This window comes from Zootoca vivipara, chromosome 13 (assembly GCF_965207765.1).
Source record: "Zootoca vivipara chromosome 13, rZooViv2.hap1.1, whole genome shotgun sequence".
Lineage (NCBI taxonomy): Eukaryota > Metazoa > Chordata > Lepidosauria > Squamata > Lacertidae > Zootoca > Zootoca vivipara.
Window position 1 is genome coordinate 15,026,273 of NC_142596.1, and position 17,369 is coordinate 15,043,641.

The window sequence follows — 17,369 nt, forward strand, 5'->3', positions numbered from 1 at the left end:
CTCCCATTGCTTGGTCCCAGCTCCTGCCAACCTAGCAGTTCGAAAGCATGCCAAAAGTGCAAGTAGATAAATAGGTACTGCTCTGGCAGGAAGGTAAATGGTGTTTCTGTGTGCTGCTCTGGTTTTGGTGTTCCGCTGCGCCAGAAACGGCTTAGTCATGCTGGCCACATGACCTGGAAAAACTCTGCAAACGCCGGCTCCCTCGGCCTGTAAAGCGAGATGAGTGCTGCAACCCCCGAGTCGTCTGCAACTGGACTTAACTGTCAGGGGTCCTTTACCTTTATACTAACCACCTCGACAGAAAATGCAGCATTTCAGACACTTGTGATATGTAATACAGCATCTGCTTGCTTCACTAAAGTTCCACGCAGTGAGGTATGCATCACAGACATTTGTGGCACATTTTCAATGAGATCTCAAAGATGAAGTTACCTCTCTCTTTTTCACTAGCCTGATCCATAGCTCACTGGATGTGTAGAGCAGGCATCCCCAAACTGCGGCCCTCCAGATGTTTTGGCCTACAACTCCCATGATCCCTAGCTAACAGAACCAGTGGTCAGGGAAGATGGGAATTGTAGTCCAAAACATCTGGAGGGCCGAAGTTTGGGGATGCCTGGTGTAGAGGCATGCATTAATGATCAAAGCAGCTTTGAAAAATGCTGCTGTGACAGCAGATTCCAATCAACAACGTGGAGCCAAATCACCATGGAACTAGTTTTTGAGGCCAGGGGAACTTTGCAATCCTGTTCCTTTTTACCTATGAAAAAGGCCCATTACTCAGCACAATGGTACTTTTAAAGTACCATAGATTTTGCAATACAAAGTAAGGATTTAAATGACAAGCTTTTCAGATCCTAGCAAACAACTATACCTCACCGGGTTTGAGTTGTAGCATTTCAGACTCTTAAAATGGCCTTGCATGATTTTCTATGGGATATTCCACCTGTACACCATCCTTTGCCAACCTAGTCCCCTCCAGATGTTTTGAACAACAACTTTCATTGGGAGACTAAGCATTCTGATCCTTTGGAACCTAGCCAGTATCTTTAATACTTACAAATATATGGCTAGGCTACTTTAAACATTATTCTTAATTACCCCTTTATATATTTACTGAACTACTCAGTTTGTTTGCATTTGTACGAACAAGTAAGTTTAAAGTGTTCAAGATTTATTTTTAAGTAACGTACTGTATTCCGGGACTATACAAAATTGCTTCCACTCTTAACTTTATTTCAAGGATAGCTTCGTACAACTGACTTCTGAATAACATTTCCCCAGCAAAACTGATTTAATTTTTGGTACACAGTACTGAGTACAATTACAGAGGCAATTTGTATCAACCTTAATTCGGCTTCTCTTCATAAGTATTCAGTTTTAAGAATGCAATTTCAGTTTAATGTGGCTGGCGTATTGTGCAGGAACGCAATCATACCATCCACCAATGATATATCATTTGCAACACGTATATTTCAGGAAAAAATACAAATACTCTGCTCCAGCTTTCAGGTAATAATGGTAGTATATTTAAAGTGATCAAGTTAAATACTTATGTACAGGTAAGAATACAGGTACTGGAAGTAGTGAATACTAGGTTTTAGTACCTTCCATGTACAATACTTCAGTATCATCATAACGCATCTGAGATTATGTATTTACAATGCTTCACAGTATTCTGTATCTTCCATCTGTCCTTTTTATCATGAGTCAATGCAAAGTTTTACTTCTCAGTTATTTGAAGTTACGTATAAAATATTATTTCTGGTATTTGCCCATCCTCTATTGATGTACCATTGTTGTTACCCGGTGAACTAAAAAAGAAAAAGCAGGTTTTGCTTGAAGTGGGGGACTCGTGGATTACTTTCTTCAATCCCTTTGTGCCATAATGAGAATCAGGGCCCTAAAGAATAATAACAAGGTAAGTTTATTCCCTTCTTCTTTACAATACTTTATAAATAAGCAGTAAAGTAAATTAGTGGCAAAGAATTACAATACCAAGAAATATATGCTACAGCAGAGATTATTCATTTTAGTAATGAAGAGGCTTATATTATATAAGCCACACATAATACACACAGTCCAGTTCTCTCATCGCTCATGTTTAAAGTATTTACAAAATAATTGAGAACATCTTACTTTTAGGGTTGCACAAGCAGTGTAACACACAGTTGGCAGAATCTCTATAGGTTCTTTGAACATCACTCTGAAGGTATTGGCAGTTCCGTCACAGCTAAATCCAGTGTCATTCTGCCCTAGCGTCTGATTTTTCTCATATTCAATTATCTGCAGTAAGACAGCATGACAAGAAATAAAACAGAAAACACCCTGTGATTTTTTGTTTGTTTTGGAAACCACTTCCTACACATTATTTATTAAGATGACCAGAACCTGATTTTTGCCACTGGAACCTGTTTCACTCTTACAGCTTCTGGCTAAAACTGAAACCACAGCTTGGGGCTTCAACAAGCAAAGCTTTCACAACCCATAATTCTTAAATTGGGGCTCTAATTGGCACCTGTAATTAATACACAATCTAGTACAGGATCTATACTAATTGTTTCAGGGCATAGTTCAAAGCAATCAAAACCAATTTCAGAAGCTCTTCCTCAGATGCTCCTTCTGTCATAGGTAAGACAAAAGGGGTTTTGCTTTGTCTTTGGAATGCCTTCCCCAATCAGAATTGTGAAGTGTCTACATTGCCATTATACCACCAGGTCTCCATATGAACCTGAGATCATCCTCTGAGGCCCTTCATCATGTGACTCCTCCACAAGAGATCTGTAGGTTGGCATCATGAGAACGGGCATTTTCTGTGATGGCTCCCCATTTGTGGAATGTTCTTTCCAGGGAGGTTCAGCTGGCACCCTCATTATACACCTTTAGGTGCCAGGTGAAAATATTCCTTTTCAACCAGGCCTTCGGCTGATTGACATCCAATACCCTTGTCAATGTGTTGTGGGAGGGAGATTATTGGTTTGTTGCTGTTTTTATTTTTACTATCTGTTTTGTGATTTTCATATTGTAATTTTATGTTGTGAACCACCCTGAGATCTATGGAGGAAGGGTGGTATACAAATTTAATAAATAATTATAATATGATGTGGATGATGATGATAAATACCAGTAATTGCTTTTGAAATAATAATAATAATAAGTGCTTTTGAAAGTCATCCATTAAAATAGTCTGGATTTCTTGATAACTATTTATTCAAGTACTGGCATACAATTTTTTTGCCAAGCACATTTTTTTCTTCAGAAGCCCTGTAGTACCTTAACAGAAGATCTGAAAACGTAATTCACACAGAGTTCAGTAATTTAGGTAGTATTCCCCTTGAAACACTCCAGATATATCAAGGTAGCAATACTCAAAGTGTGTTGGTGTGTGTCTTCCACAAGCAAGTTCCAACATGGCAAGTTTGAATGGAAAGCCAGTTCCATGGGACCATAAATAAGAAACCCTGCCTCAGTAATCTACTGATCCAATATCCTAAAATGATGCAACTCTGAACAGACTATCCCTGGCCAATTTAGTTAAATTAATGAACTATTTACATATTTTGGTGTCAAAGGAAAATGTGTCACTCATTAATCACGTAGAAAGCATGATGGTACCTGTATATTAACTTGGTAATCTGTGGGTCCATGAATAGATCCATACAATCCAAATCCCACTATCGAAATCCTTCTATTAACTGTGAACCTTAAAAAGAGAAAATAAAGAATTAGTTGTTGTTGTTGTTTAGTCATTTAGTCATGTCTGACTCTTCGTGAACCCATAGACAATAAAGGGAAGTATATGTATTTGAAATATGAAGAGAAAAATGTAATTGACTAGTGTTAAAATTTCCAAATAAGGGTTGAATAAACTACATTTATTTCTACCTTTATTTTGCACAGAAATAAGCTAGAAGTGTACAAATTCCAGTTCTACCACATGCTTAAAAAGATACCTATGCCGTCAAACGAGACCATATTTACCTAACAGATTTTCTTCTCCCTCACCAGCTTCATCATACACCAAGATCTCCAGAAGAGATCAGCTCAGGCTTCTGTTTGTCTGACAAGTAGGGACAAGGGGCAGAATCCCCTCAGCAGGACTCCCTCCCCTTCTGAATCCCCTCCCCAGAAAGACTTGTGAAGTCAGTTCTGTTCTCATCTTCTGAAAATAAAGTTAAAATGCTTATTTCATCAGGGATTCAGAGGGCAATATAGACTACTTTAAAAAGAAGAATAGGAACTATTTGATTTGCTGCTAGTAGTTTTATCAGTTGGGGTGTGTGTGTTAGTGATTCAATTCAGGAGCTGTTTTATTCCAATGTCTGCTATCATTATTATTTACATTTCTTAGACTCCTTTCTCAAAACAAGACCCAAGGTGACTTGCACAAACATTTAAACAACATTTCTAATAGTAATTTGTCTGTATAAAACAAACTCCTCCCAATACAAATTAACAAAATCAACACTGGAACAATAATAAAAAGGGGAAAAAAATCCCATCTTATGGTACTTAATTGTATGCTATATAATAAAGTCCAAGTGTCTCTGCGTCCAGTTTTCCCGTGTGTCCCTGGGTTACTGCGCATGGGCCCCAGGGACACAGGGATTGGACAGCAGAGACTGGACGCACACACACGTGCGCTCTCCCCCCCACCTACCGTTTCCCTGCGGCTGCCAACCGCCGCTCCTGGCTGGACTGAGCGTTGGCGGGGGGGGGGAGCGCGCACGTGTGTGCGTCCAGCAAGGACAGGTCCCGGGGTTCAGAGAAGCGCTACGCAAGCGCTTCTCCGAACCCCAGAATGCCTCCTTCCTGTCCGCGGCTTGGGGACAGCAAGGACAGGTCCCAGGGTTTGGAGAAGCGCTGCGCAAGTGCTTCTCCGAACCCCAGGATGCCTCCTTCCTGTCCGCGGCTTGGGGAGAGGAATGGAGGAGAAAGCAGCGCTTTCTTCTCCTCCGTTCCTGTCCCCCTGCCGCCGACAGCAAGGACAGGTCCCAGGGTTCGGAGAAGCGCTGCGCAAGTGCTTCTCCGAACCCCAGGATGTTCTAGCGCCCGTTATTGAACGGGCTGAAATACACTAGTTGTACAATACAATTGTAATTGTATTGTAAGCAACCTCTTGATCTTGCCTAAATGCTAGAAGCTTTGGCCCTTCTTTTAATGCTCTTTTATACAAGAATTATTTAACCGATGTCCATTATCTTTAGTGAAATACTATAAGTCAACACACAAGAGCATATGGTGCAACAGCATCCATAGTGTGCTGAACATTAAGCTTCAAGCAGTCTCTTCTGAAGAAGACCTCACCGTGTTTTTGTAAGCACCTGGGCCAGGATTCAGAGAGTTGTATTACCAGTTCTATGCACCCAAGGGAGGCACTGGGCTTTCTTTTTCCTTTTTTAACAGCAACCACCCATGCCACATGGCAAGCTGCTTTTGAAACTGAGGGTAATTTCAACAGCTCCTTGTGGTATGGTATTTTGCAGGGTAGGCTCATCAGCTTTCAAAGCAAAAAAATGTTTTCCCTAGTAGCTCTTTAGATCCCAGCCTCCATCAAGTAAATATATATTGAACAAACCAAGTGTCAAATACAGTAGACCAGGCATCCCCAAACTGCAGCCCTCCAGATGTTTTGGCCTAAAACTCCCATGATCCCTAGCTAACAGAACCAGTGGTTAGGGATGATGGGAATTGTAGTCCAAAACATCTGGAGGGCCGAAGTTTGGGGATGCCTGCAGTAGACCCTCGGCTTCGTATTGTGAAAGCGGCAAACCTGGAAGTATATTTCTGGGTTTCACCGCTTGCGCATGCACAGAAGTTCTCTACGCGCTGTACACATGCACAGAAGCACTTTTGCACGCCGCATGTGTGCGCAGAAGCGGCACCTCCGTTTGCTGAAACTTCGGAATACATCCGGACCTCCAGAACGGATCCCGTCCACAACCGGAGGCACCACTGTAATAATCTATTGAATCAGACTAAGGGCCAACAAAACTACGTGTACACAGCCTTAATGAATTTGATCCCAAACCTATCAGCCAGTGTTTACACCCAATAAGAACATTTATTATAGGCAGAACAGTGCACCTTTTACCTAGTCTCCATGCAATCCCAAAGCCACAAGAGAAACCTTCCATGTCATAGCCCAGTGTGTGTTTATTTGAGCACCAACGTGCTGCCATACGATTCCCTACGGGAGTTATCCAAAACTGTGTGAAAAGCCAAACAGCAGAACAAGCATCCTTAGCCATGCTTTCTTCTTTAATGTGTCTATGATGGCAGGGAAAATACATGCCTTCATGGCCAGCTACTAAGTTGCTAACTGAGCAATAATATTTTGGAAGGTTTCTCCTAATTGTGATAGGCTAACCACATGAGTTCCCCTGAAAATGGACCAATACCTGATCCTGTCACTTGTTCCACTGTAACCCCAGCGGCTCTCCACTTGCTGGAATCGATTTATGCTGCATTCCTTTCCTCTAAGACAGCATCTTGGTCGGTCAATATAGTCAACTCTAGGCTTAGGGTTGACTGTAAAATGCAGAAAGAGATTTACTACTTCCCGATCTGACAAAATTCCAGACTGAGCAGGACCTGGAAAAAAAGGCAGTGCAACTGAGCTGAATATATTCTATATACTAGGAGGCCTGTTGAGAAATGTTCTTGAGGCAACTATTACTTTATAAGCCTATTTAAATACAGCTATCCCACTGCTAGATTGTAGATGTTTAACTTCAATTAACTACAGGTGAAACTCAGAAAATTAAGAGTATCGTTGAAAAGTGCATTTATTTCAGTAACGCAACTTAAAAGGTGAAACCGATATATGCATGACATGCAAAGCAAGATGTGTCAAGCCTTTATTTGTTGTAATTGTAATTATTTGTCGTTAGGCGGGTCAATTATAAATGAAATGTAATTAATGAAATGTAATAGCGATGCTTACTTTTGTTTATTTTTGTATTATTGTAACTATTTGTTTTATTACTGTGGAATTTCCAAAAGAAAGCATTTTTTTAAAATTAAAAGAAAAATAAAAAATAAAAAGTTGCATTACTGAAATGCACTTTTTGACGTTATTCTAATTTTCCGAGTTTCACCTGTATATCTGGGCTATAAAAGGAGAAATACCTATAAGAGAAGGCTGACAAAATCCAAATACTCCAACAAAAAAGTAGCTTGTGAGTCAAGCTTGTTATCTGGTAGCATAAGCTGTAATGTTCTTTAAGATAAAATTAATATAAGCATTGGGATAAAAGGTTTGAATGTCCACCTCAGCTAGTCTGAAATATGTGGTGTTAGCCACAGTAGCTTTACTGAGTAAGACTTCTTCCACAACACACAGGTTAGACTCGAGAACTATTTGTACTAGTAGTAGCTTGGCAATTAAGATTTGTATTATGAGTGATTATTTTCCATGATATATGGTCTATAGATGTGTGTTCACGCTGCCAAATTTGCCATTGGCAATAGGCTTAAACAGGATGAAACACTTAATTATTCTGGTTTAACTGGTTTGTATATTGCAGACACACACACACAAAAGAACCATTTTAGCAGTGTGATTTGTCAAATAGGTAAAACCAGGCGTTTAGTTTTATATATGATTCTCAACCAGTTAAATCAGAAATATAAAACACAAAGTTATATATTACAATATATAAAATTAAATACATGTAAATTTAAATCCAAGGTGTGTTTTTTTTAAAAAAAACAACAACCCTGAAACATGTTTTTTTTAAAAACTGAAACATCATAATTATGGTCCCTTGTTGTGCCTAAGGCAAATATCCCAAGTGAAAACAAAGTTACACATGAAGCCAACTGATTTATTTTTAAGTGCTTCATCCAATGTTTAACCTCTGACATGAGTAAATTGTCTTGTACAAGAAGTTCTACAAAGTTCAATGAGACTCGATCTCAGGTAGGTTAAATACAGGACTGTAGCTTTAAATAAGCCATTATCTGTGGATGGTTTATATCTTTTAGTGCAAGCTACTTTCCTTTTTTTACAGGATCTAACTACCGTGTTTCTCCAAAAATAAGACGTCTTATATTTATTTTTCCTCAAAAAAAAAAAAAACCACGGTGGCTTATTTTCAGGGGATGTCTTATTTTTTTATTAAGTATGGTACAGTTTAACCTACAAGGTTAAACTGCCTATCACTATGGCTTATTTTCGGAGAAACACGGATATAACGCAGACATTTGCTTTCCCTCCTACAAGAGACCCTTCCCATTTTTGAAAGCAGACGGCCTGTCAATGAGGAACAAATTTTGTCTTCTACTATAAAAATGATTGAATTAATTGAGGATAACTGTTCTCATAGGCAGTTCTCATTATTGGTAGCTAAAATCTTAACTGCAGGGATTAAACGAAAAATGAATGAGCAGCATTATAAAAATGATTTAACAAAAATTGGAAAATAAAGCTGCAGACTTATGCAGATTTTCTGAGAAGCAGGTCTTCTTGAGAACAACAAGGCTTATTTCAACATAAACATCATTGGATCAAGCTGCAAAAGCATCATAAAAATACAAGAAAGTCAGATTTCTGAGAAAACAAAATGTACTGTATTGTTTTCTTGCTACTTTTCTCATGCCAATGACCATGTTGTTAAACATACAGTGGTACCTTGAGTTACAAACGCCTCAGGTTACAAATGCTTCAGGTTAGAAACCCCGCTAACCTGGAAGGGTTACCTCGAGTTGAGAACTTTGCCCCAGGATGAGAACGGAAATGGTGTGCCAGCGGCGCAGCAGCAGCAAGAGGCCCCATTAGTGAAAGCACGCCTCTAGTTAAGAACATTTTCAGGTTAAGAACAGACCTCCGGAACAAATTAAGTTCGTAACTAGAGGTACCACTGGTATATGATTTAATCTCTAGTAAAAGGGCCAACAGAACTGGAACCTTAGCACATACAGGTGAAACTCGGAAAATTAGAGTGCATTTATTTCAGTAACACAACTTAAAAGGTGAAACCAATATATGAGATAGATGCATGACATGCAAAGCAAGATATGTCAAGCTTTTATTTGTTGTAATTGTAATTATTTGTCGTTAGGCGGGTCAATTATAAATGGAATGTAATTAACGAAATGTAATAGCGATGTTTATTTTTGCATTATTGTAACTAATGGTTTTATTACTGTGGAATTTCCAAAAGAAAGCATTTGTAAAAATAAAAATAAAAAGTTGCATTACTGAAATAAATGCACTTTTCGACGATATACTAATTTTCTGAGTTTCACCTGTATTTTGGACATTATGTCTAAAAGCTTAGGTAGAGAACCTTTCCACTTTTTGCAACAATGAAGCCAGCCATACAGTTACCTGCTGCAAACTCTTCAATCGTCATCAATGGAAAGCGGATTAAGGAGAGAGCTTTGCCAAGCACTTTCTGCTTATTTGCAGATGTGACGGGCAATTGCTGTCTTTGACATTCTGCTTCAGCCCAGCGAACAACAGCTCCAAAAAGTCTACTTTCACGAATACTTAGTGTGTCTCTTTCCAATACTGCACACAAAGTGTCTGAAGAAGAAGAAGAAGAATCAAGTTACTTGCAAACTGAGGACTCCGTCCCCTGCCCACTTCTGCCCAGAAAATTCATTGCTATTAAATGCCTTTTAAAGTTACTACATAAACTAGCTATCATAGCCTATACTCCTTAAATTAATTTGACAAAAAGTTGACAAACCTTTTTTTTAAAAAAGTGTGCTGTCCATCACCTGAAGATTACAGGGCAGTTTACAATATAAAAACAAAAAAAATGCACATAATAACAAACAATAAAAATACCCCCTCCACACACACACAAATTACGTAGGACCTAATCAAAAAGAAACTCAATGGGAATGTGCATTAAGTTGGAGTGCAAAATCTAGTACTAATCTCCCCTAAAGTGGTCAAGACAATCAGGCTAGCTTGGTAAGGTAAAAGGCCAACTAAAATCTCCCATTAACAAAGAATGTGGATCTTTCTGGATCAACATGTGAGAAGGGATAGCAAAAATACTATCAGGTAAGTTCTCAGCCTAGTCGTTCAAAAAGAACATCAATGATCAGAGGGCTACTTACCTATATCAATATCTGTGAACCCTTCTGCACTTATTGCATCCATAGTACTTTTGTCTATTGTGTCAAGACAGAGACTGGCTAGTTGCGGTTCATCAAATAAACGAGCCTATGCAAGAGAGATTTACTTAGAATTATTTTGCAGATTCTGTATTGCAGGATAGGCTTGACAGCTAATAGAAACAGTTCCCAACATAAAATAATGAAAAACCATTTCTACAAAAGCAACCTTAATTTCACATTGCTGCTTCCAACATAAATATGTTTTGTACACAAAACTCCCATTTGCTACCTCCAATCGTTGCGCACCTTACTTCTATCAACAGCGACACAGCATGACTAATCAGGGCTCCCATTTAATACCAGTTTAAATTTTTGGTTATGCGCTGGGTTCAAACCCTTAGCAATTGGTTACCCTAAGCAGCCTTAACTGTGGGTGATGGGAAAAAAATAGTAACAATTAAGGTGGAAAAGATTTCCCTACCAGCTCCCAGGCCTTCACTGCACTTAGAAGTGTCTCTGCACTAGCTCTGGGGCATGCACAGAATCCTATGCATGCTTAATTTTCAGTGAGTCTAATGGAACAGTGCCTGATAGGCACCAATCTTTAAGAACTGTTAAACATTATAACTCATAAAAGTTATAGAAGGATGAATTTGATTCTTACACACCACAGGCTGATAACACTGAATATCAGAAACCACCAAGCTTCACTTCATTTTCCTACGATAACAAAAGATGAAAAGCTAACAACTGATCACTAGCTCATGCTATATTTATAAAATAGTCCTGAATGCTAAGCAAGTTGTCTTTCCACAGTGTTGTTCACAACACACACACACAAACACAGGCTGAATCAAGATCATGAGCAGGAAGCCTTACTCAAATGTGTGAGTTATCATAACTTCCATATTCATTCACAACTGCTTTACTACGTACATATTTTTAAGTAAGACATGCCCAGATCTATGCAATTAGGGAAGTAACAGACACATATTTCCAGTTAGCTCATCAAGTATGCAAGTCAGCAGGTTACCTGAGTAAGCAGCATAAAGGCATTGTCTGCCCGAAGGTGCTTAGTGAGAAATTCAACACAATGAGCTTCTAAGGCTGGGACAGCATACTTCTTGGCTGTGTAGAGAGTGGTCATAACGGTTTCAGGACCAATCTGAACTTCATCTGAATACAAAAACCTGGGAATCAAAGAAGAGAAAGTTATGAGAACTATCTAATATATGCCCATTAATACCTTTCCTTCCAATAGCTAACTTTAGTGGAGGAGTACCTACCCATTTAGAAGCAGAACAGTCAATAGAGATAATTGTCAGTTTCAAGCAACTTTAAGTTGTATGTAAAACATGGTGATACACTTCAGTTTTATTGTACATTCCTATTTAAAATAGGGTGTTAAGAGATATTCAATGTAATTACTGTACTGAAATGTAACAGCTACATAAAAATTAAATTCAAAAAATTAAAGCCCGAAGTCAAAACAAATCCTAGGACTTTATTCTTCTTCTATTATGTCTACTGATAATAAGCTGTATAATGTGTCCTGGTAACTATTTGTGAATAAAAGTACTGTTAAACAAAATGACGGGGACAGACTACTGCCAGCATATTACTTAAAAGCTAGCAATGGCTGCCCATATATTACCAGACCAGGTTCAAGGGTAAGGACCCTTAACAATCTGGGTCCAGGATATTTTAAGGACCGTCTGAGCCCTTATATTCCTGACACAAAGGTCTTTGGGGGAGTCTCTGTTGCTGGTCCCCCATAGAAGCTGTGCATACTGTGTTGTGGACTTGCGTACTCTAACAGCTAGCACCTTAAGGTGCTATTCAAAGGACAGCCACCAAACCCAAACACTGTCAGCAGCAGTGCTTGATGACAATTAAGGCAGCCACCCTTTATAACTTGAAAGACCCACTGAACTTACTTTGAAGTACATACACACAGCACTGAGCTGCAGGTCGCTCAAGATCCTAGTATCCTTTGTTCTGCAGAGCTGGTTCTACAGCATATGACAGGCAATCCTACCCCAAATATTAACGGGCAATCTTGCCTATCTGCAGAAAGTCAGCAGCTTTACAAACTTGAAAGGTCAGTGATTGCCTTACGATGCAAAACCAGACAAGAAATACTACATTCCTAGAAGAATAGTTCAGAGCTTCTTTGTTACTGACCAGATACAAACTCAGATTCAAGTATTTTGACTTCTAACTATTTTCATCTTGGGCTCTAAGGCTGCATCTTCCAGATCATACACACCAGAGCAGCATCTCCACACCCAAATCTATGTTCTATTCAAAATCCATACCAAAACTCTCTCATCCACAATAACTGGTTTGAATGAGTAGTTAACATAGAAAGTCAGGCACTAGACAATTCTCTCTGCCATGCAAAAGAAAAAACTCAAGATTGCAATACCATCTTGTGCAGAGAACAAGCACTGCCAGTTGCTTGACACCACAAGACCTCTATACATGTCTTCCAATCAGGGAGTGAGACTTCACCAATAGATCTGTCAATGCACTCACAGAGGGAGTGTACACTAAACCTTATGCAGCATGACTTTTTACACAATATTTGGAAGCAGCAATTCCAGGATTGCCATAATTGGCATAATTAAGTGAATAAAAACCCAACAAAGTAAGCCCCTGGTTCAAATCTTCCCTCACTAAGCCACTGACCAGTGGGTCTTTCAGGAAATCAAAATCTGTGCCACAGCCTCCAAGGTCACATTCCACAGACCAGGTTATATTTGTTTATTCATATCATTTATTTATATGCCAGTCTTGAATTTAAGTGGTCCCTTGATGGTCACAGGTGACAAGGAGTTCCAAGTGCAGTGACAGAGGTGGGATGGAAGACTCTATCCCTCTTTTGCACCCAATAATGCAAATCAAGCAAGCCGTCAGAGGAAGAAAAACCCCTCTATCACATCCAGCTTAGAAAAAAATATGCAGAAAGTTAAACTATGGAATTAGCTACCTTAAGATATAGTTAGGGCCACCAACTTAAATGGTTTTAAATGGGGAAGTAGACAAATTCATTAAGGGTAATAGCTTACAAGTTATGGCAGCTGTATATTCCTTCAAGTATCAGAGGAGGTATGCATCTGAATGTTAGTTGTTGTCACTCACAAGTGAGGAGACAAGTACTGTACGGTTCTGTTCACACCTCTGCTTTGTGGGCTTCCCAAAGGCAGTTGGTTGGCCAAGGTGGAAAACAGGATGCTGGACAAGTTGGTCCTTTGGTCTGATCCAATACCGTGTTTCTCATATTATAAGACATGTCTTATACTTATTTTTTCCTCAAAAAAACACACTATGGCTTATTTTCAAGGGATGTCTTATTTTTTTCCTCCTCCTGCCGCGGCCGGCATTGCTGCTGCGCCTATCACTATGTCTTTTTTTCGGGGTATGGCTTATATTCCTTGAATGCTTAAAAATCCTGCTATGGCTTATTTTATGGGTATGTCTTAAAATATGAGAAACAGGGTAGGATTGTTCTTGTTTTCTTAAAATGCTGCTCTAGAAAGGACAGTTTCCACTCCCTCCTATACTTATGGTATAGGAGGTATATGGTATGGTATAGCTTATGGCAGTCCAGCTACTTTTGTTGATTACACAAGGGTAATCTATATACTGTACTCAACCACTCTAAGAACTGCATAGACGCAAGCAAGCTGGGATGTAAATGTCTATATAAAATAACCATGAGCAAATATAAATTATTCAATAAAACATGCTATTTATTTTTACAGGCGTAAAATACTATAAAATATAAATTTAGCACCATAAAAACATGAAAAGGGTCCTACTGGATTAATAGCCCTCCCATTGTTGTTCTTCGCCAACTGGTAGTCAGAAGCATACTGTGTCCAATACTGGGAAACATAGAGCCATCATGCTAGCCACAAACAACTGGCTGTCCAAACCCATTTTTATAGCCACCTAAGGCAACACCCACACCACAAATTTAAAGCACTATGCCACCTTAAACAGTCATGGCGACCCTCATGAAGAATCCTAGTAACTGTAGTTTGTTAAGGGCACTGAGCGTTGTTAGCGGACCCTGTTTTATGTTTTATCTTGTTTTTAATATTCTGTTGGAAGCTGCCCAGAGTGGCTGGGGAAACCCAGACAGAAGGGCAGGATTTAAATAATAAATTTATTATCATCATCATCATCATCTAGTCCAGAGGTCGGCAACCGTGGCCCGGATGCGGCCCACAGAGGTCATTTCTAGCCGCTCGGGAGTCCCCCCCCCCGCGCTGTGCTAAACCGCCGCAGCGCAGTGAGGGGACTTGCCGAGCGGCGCCGGAAATGCTTCTGCGCAGGTGCAATTTCCGGTGCAGCGGACATGCGCAGACACCATTTCTGGTGTCACGCTATGCCCGTCCAGCCCACAGGTGTCTATGAGAATGATCCGGCCCATGGCCGGATAACCTTGCTGAGGACTGATCTAGTCCAACTCCCAGCAAAGCAGGAATATGCAGCCATTCCACATGGGGAGTGAATCTGTGACCTTGTCAGCACCATGCTCTAACCCACTAGGGATGTGGGTGGCGGTGGGCTAAACCACTGAGCCTCTTGGGTTTGCTGATCAGAAGGTCGGCGGTTCGAATCCCCATGATGGGGTGCGCTCCTGTTACTCTGTTGTCACAGCTCCTGTCAACCTAGCAGTTCGAAACCACGCCAGTGCAAGTAGATAAATAGGTACTGCTATGGCGGGAAGGTAAACGGAGTTTCCATTGCTCTGGTTTCCATCACAGTGTTCCGTTGTGCCAGAAGCGGTTTAGTCATGCTGGCCACATGACCCAGAAAGCTATCTGTGGACAAACGCCGGCTCCCTCGGCCTGAAAGCGAGATGAGCACTGGAACCATCCAGGGGTCCTTTACCTTTTACCTCTAACCCACTGACCTATCCAGCTGATGGAGGGAGGGGGGTTTCTCCTAAGAGCTTTCGGCACCCTTAGCAAACTACAGCCCCACAATTCTTTGGGGAGAAGCCAGGACTGTTTTAAAGCGGTATCATAGCGCTTCGAACGATGGTGTGGACGTGGCCACATCTTGACAATGTGTCGTGCACGGAGCGTCTATCCAGCAGCCACCGCCGTCGCGCTGCGGAGGCGACCCACCCTTCCTTCCTCCTCCTCCTCGACGGACCTGAGCAGGGCGAGGAAAGCGGCGGGCTCCACGTCGGGCAGCTCGATCTCGGCCGAGGTGGTGGCCATGCCGCCGTTGAACATGGCGTCGAAGACGGCGCTGCCGGCGGCTAGGACGAAGCGGTGCGCGGGGATGCGTTGCTGGCCCGGCCCGGGCGCGCCTCCTCCTCCGGCCCTCGGCCCGCCTTTGCCCACCACGAACCGCACGTCGCTCAGCAGCTCGTTGGCGAAGAGGAAGGCGAATCGCTCCCGCAGAGACCGCTTCGTGGCCTGCCAGTTGTACACCGGCTCGCGCTGCACCACCACGGGGGCCACGGCCGGCGACGACGACGAGGAGGCCGCCACGGCGACGCCGGCCGCCGCCGCCTCCGAGGGTCCCGCCGCTGCTGCCGCCGCCTCAGGGCCGCCCGCGGCCGCCGCCATCGCGAACCCTCCTCAGGCTGGCGCACGCGCACTCGCGGCCTCTTGGCTCACAATGGGCGGCCGCTTCCTTCAAGCTGCGCCGGCGCGGCACTACGTAGGCAGCGCGGCGACGCACACCCGGACTTGGTGCGCCCGAGGCGAAAGCTTGAAAGCGCCTGCGCATAACTCAGAGATAAAATGGGAGAGAAGCATTCCATTGTGCGGGTGGGTCGTTTCGTGGTTCACTTAGGGGGGGGGGCGGCGTTTGTATTCCGCAGAAATCAACAGAGATGCCCAGTGGAGAGTTTCTGCACATTTCTATTCAGGTTTTGTTTTATTTTTGATTTTAATTTCTGGTTCCTCAGTGTTAATAAAAAGAAGTCATGCCCGTCCCTAGTCATTATTCCCATATTGCCAGTGGGGGCCCTGCGAACTAATCCACTGGTAGCCTGACACTTTTCCAAGCTGGGAGTCAAATGGGAGCATCTTCCGCCTCGCTCATCGCACAGGGTTCTTGGGAGGGTAACGTGAAATTTTCTCCTCGGAAGGAGATTAAACGTGATTCTATAGGCACTACGGTATATCCCAAGGTTTTTTAAAAAAAATTTTTAAACATTCCCTACCTCGTAAGCAAGGTGGGAGAGCTTAAAAGCTCTTTCTGTGCCAGGAAAACACTGAATCATAGAATCGTAGAATTGTAGGATGGGAAGGGGCCCTAAAGATCGTCTAGTCCAACTCCCTGCAATGCAGGAATCTTTGGCCCAATGTGGGGCTCAAACCCAAGACCTTGAGATTAAGAGTCTCATTTGTTGTTTAGTCGTATCCAACTCTTCGTGACCCCATGGACCAGAGGACATCAGGCACTCCTGTCTTCCACTGCCTCCCGCAGTTTGGTCAGACTCATGTTGGTAGCTTTGAGAACACTGTCCAACCATCTCATCCTCTGTCGTCCCCTTCTCCTTGTGCCCTCAATCTTTCCCAACATCAGGGTCTTTTCCAGGGCCAAAGGTGGCCAAAGTATTGGAGCCTCAGCTTCACGATCTGTCCTTCCAGTGAGCACTCAGGGCTGATTTCCTTCAGAATGGATAGGTTTGATCTTCTTGCAGTCCATGGGACTCTCAAGAGTCTCCTCCAGCACCATAATTCAAAAGCATCAATTCTTCGGCAATCAGCATTCTTTATGATCCAGTTCTCCACCTTCCCTGCATTTAATTTCTGCTGTTCCAACTGACTGGCTTTCAACTGCATAAAGCTGAAATTGCACATGTTACATGTGGGTAGGTTGCAATCATACCGTACATACAAGCCTCCCACCCATTTTTTGGATCAAGTTTCAACTCAGGCTTACCTAAGCAAAACTGTATTCCTCAAGGGTAGCTGGGTTAGTCTAACCAAAACCTGCAGAGGGCGGTGTGGTAGCAAAAAACAAACAAACCAAAACCCCTCCTAACAATGTGTTCCTTTGCATGTTTATTCAAAAGCAATGGTCCAGTGCTTTTTTTCTATAAAAATGTTTCGGGGTCTTCTCATTTTGATTCAAGAAAACCACCATTTTATAGTTCAAATCAGGAAAAATAAATAGAGTAAATGGACAAAATACAAAGATTAAAAAAAATGTTTAGGGGTCTGTTTCCCCTGCGTCCCCCCAGAAAAAAGCACTGCAATGGTCCAATCCTATATGCATACCTAGAAGAAAGCCACACAGAGTTCATTGTACAGGCT

General features: G+C 41.8%; 1 protein-coding gene across 1 annotated transcript; it reads right to left on the bottom strand.

The window, feature by feature from the left end:
- Positions 1-1,212: 1,212 nt before the first annotated feature.
- Positions 1,213-15,687, bottom strand: BTBD1 (BTB domain containing 1). The gene is made up of 8 exons (XM_035131924.3): positions 15,247-15,687; positions 11,108-11,264; positions 10,075-10,180; positions 9,332-9,529; positions 6,399-6,591; positions 3,613-3,700; positions 2,137-2,283; positions 1,213-1,900 (listed from the first exon to the last, which is right to left on the bottom strand). Exons 1-8 carry the CDS (start codon positions 15,666-15,668, stop codon positions 1,742-1,744), a joined length of 1,470 nt encoding a protein of 489 aa, XP_034987815.2. The 5' UTR covers positions 15,669-15,687; the 3' UTR covers positions 1,213-1,741.
- Between the last annotated feature and the right edge of the window lie 1,682 nt (positions 15,688-17,369).

What these genes read in the sequence shown, in the direction of transcription:
- BTBD1 (XM_035131924.3), bottom strand. Translation starts at nt 15,668, where the DNA reads ATGGCGGCGGCCGCGGGCGGCCCTGAGGCGGCGGCAGCAGCGGCGGGA. An exon ending in GGAACAAGTGACAGGATCAG is followed by an intron (nt 3,701 to 6,398) that starts GTATTGGTCCAT and finishes TCTCTTTTTAAG; the next exon opens with GTTCACAGTTAATAGAAGGA. An exon ending in CTGCTTGTGCAACCCTAAAA is followed by an intron (nt 1,901 to 2,136) that starts GTAAGATGTTCT and finishes ATTATTCTTTAG; the next exon opens with GGCCCTGATTCTCATTATGG.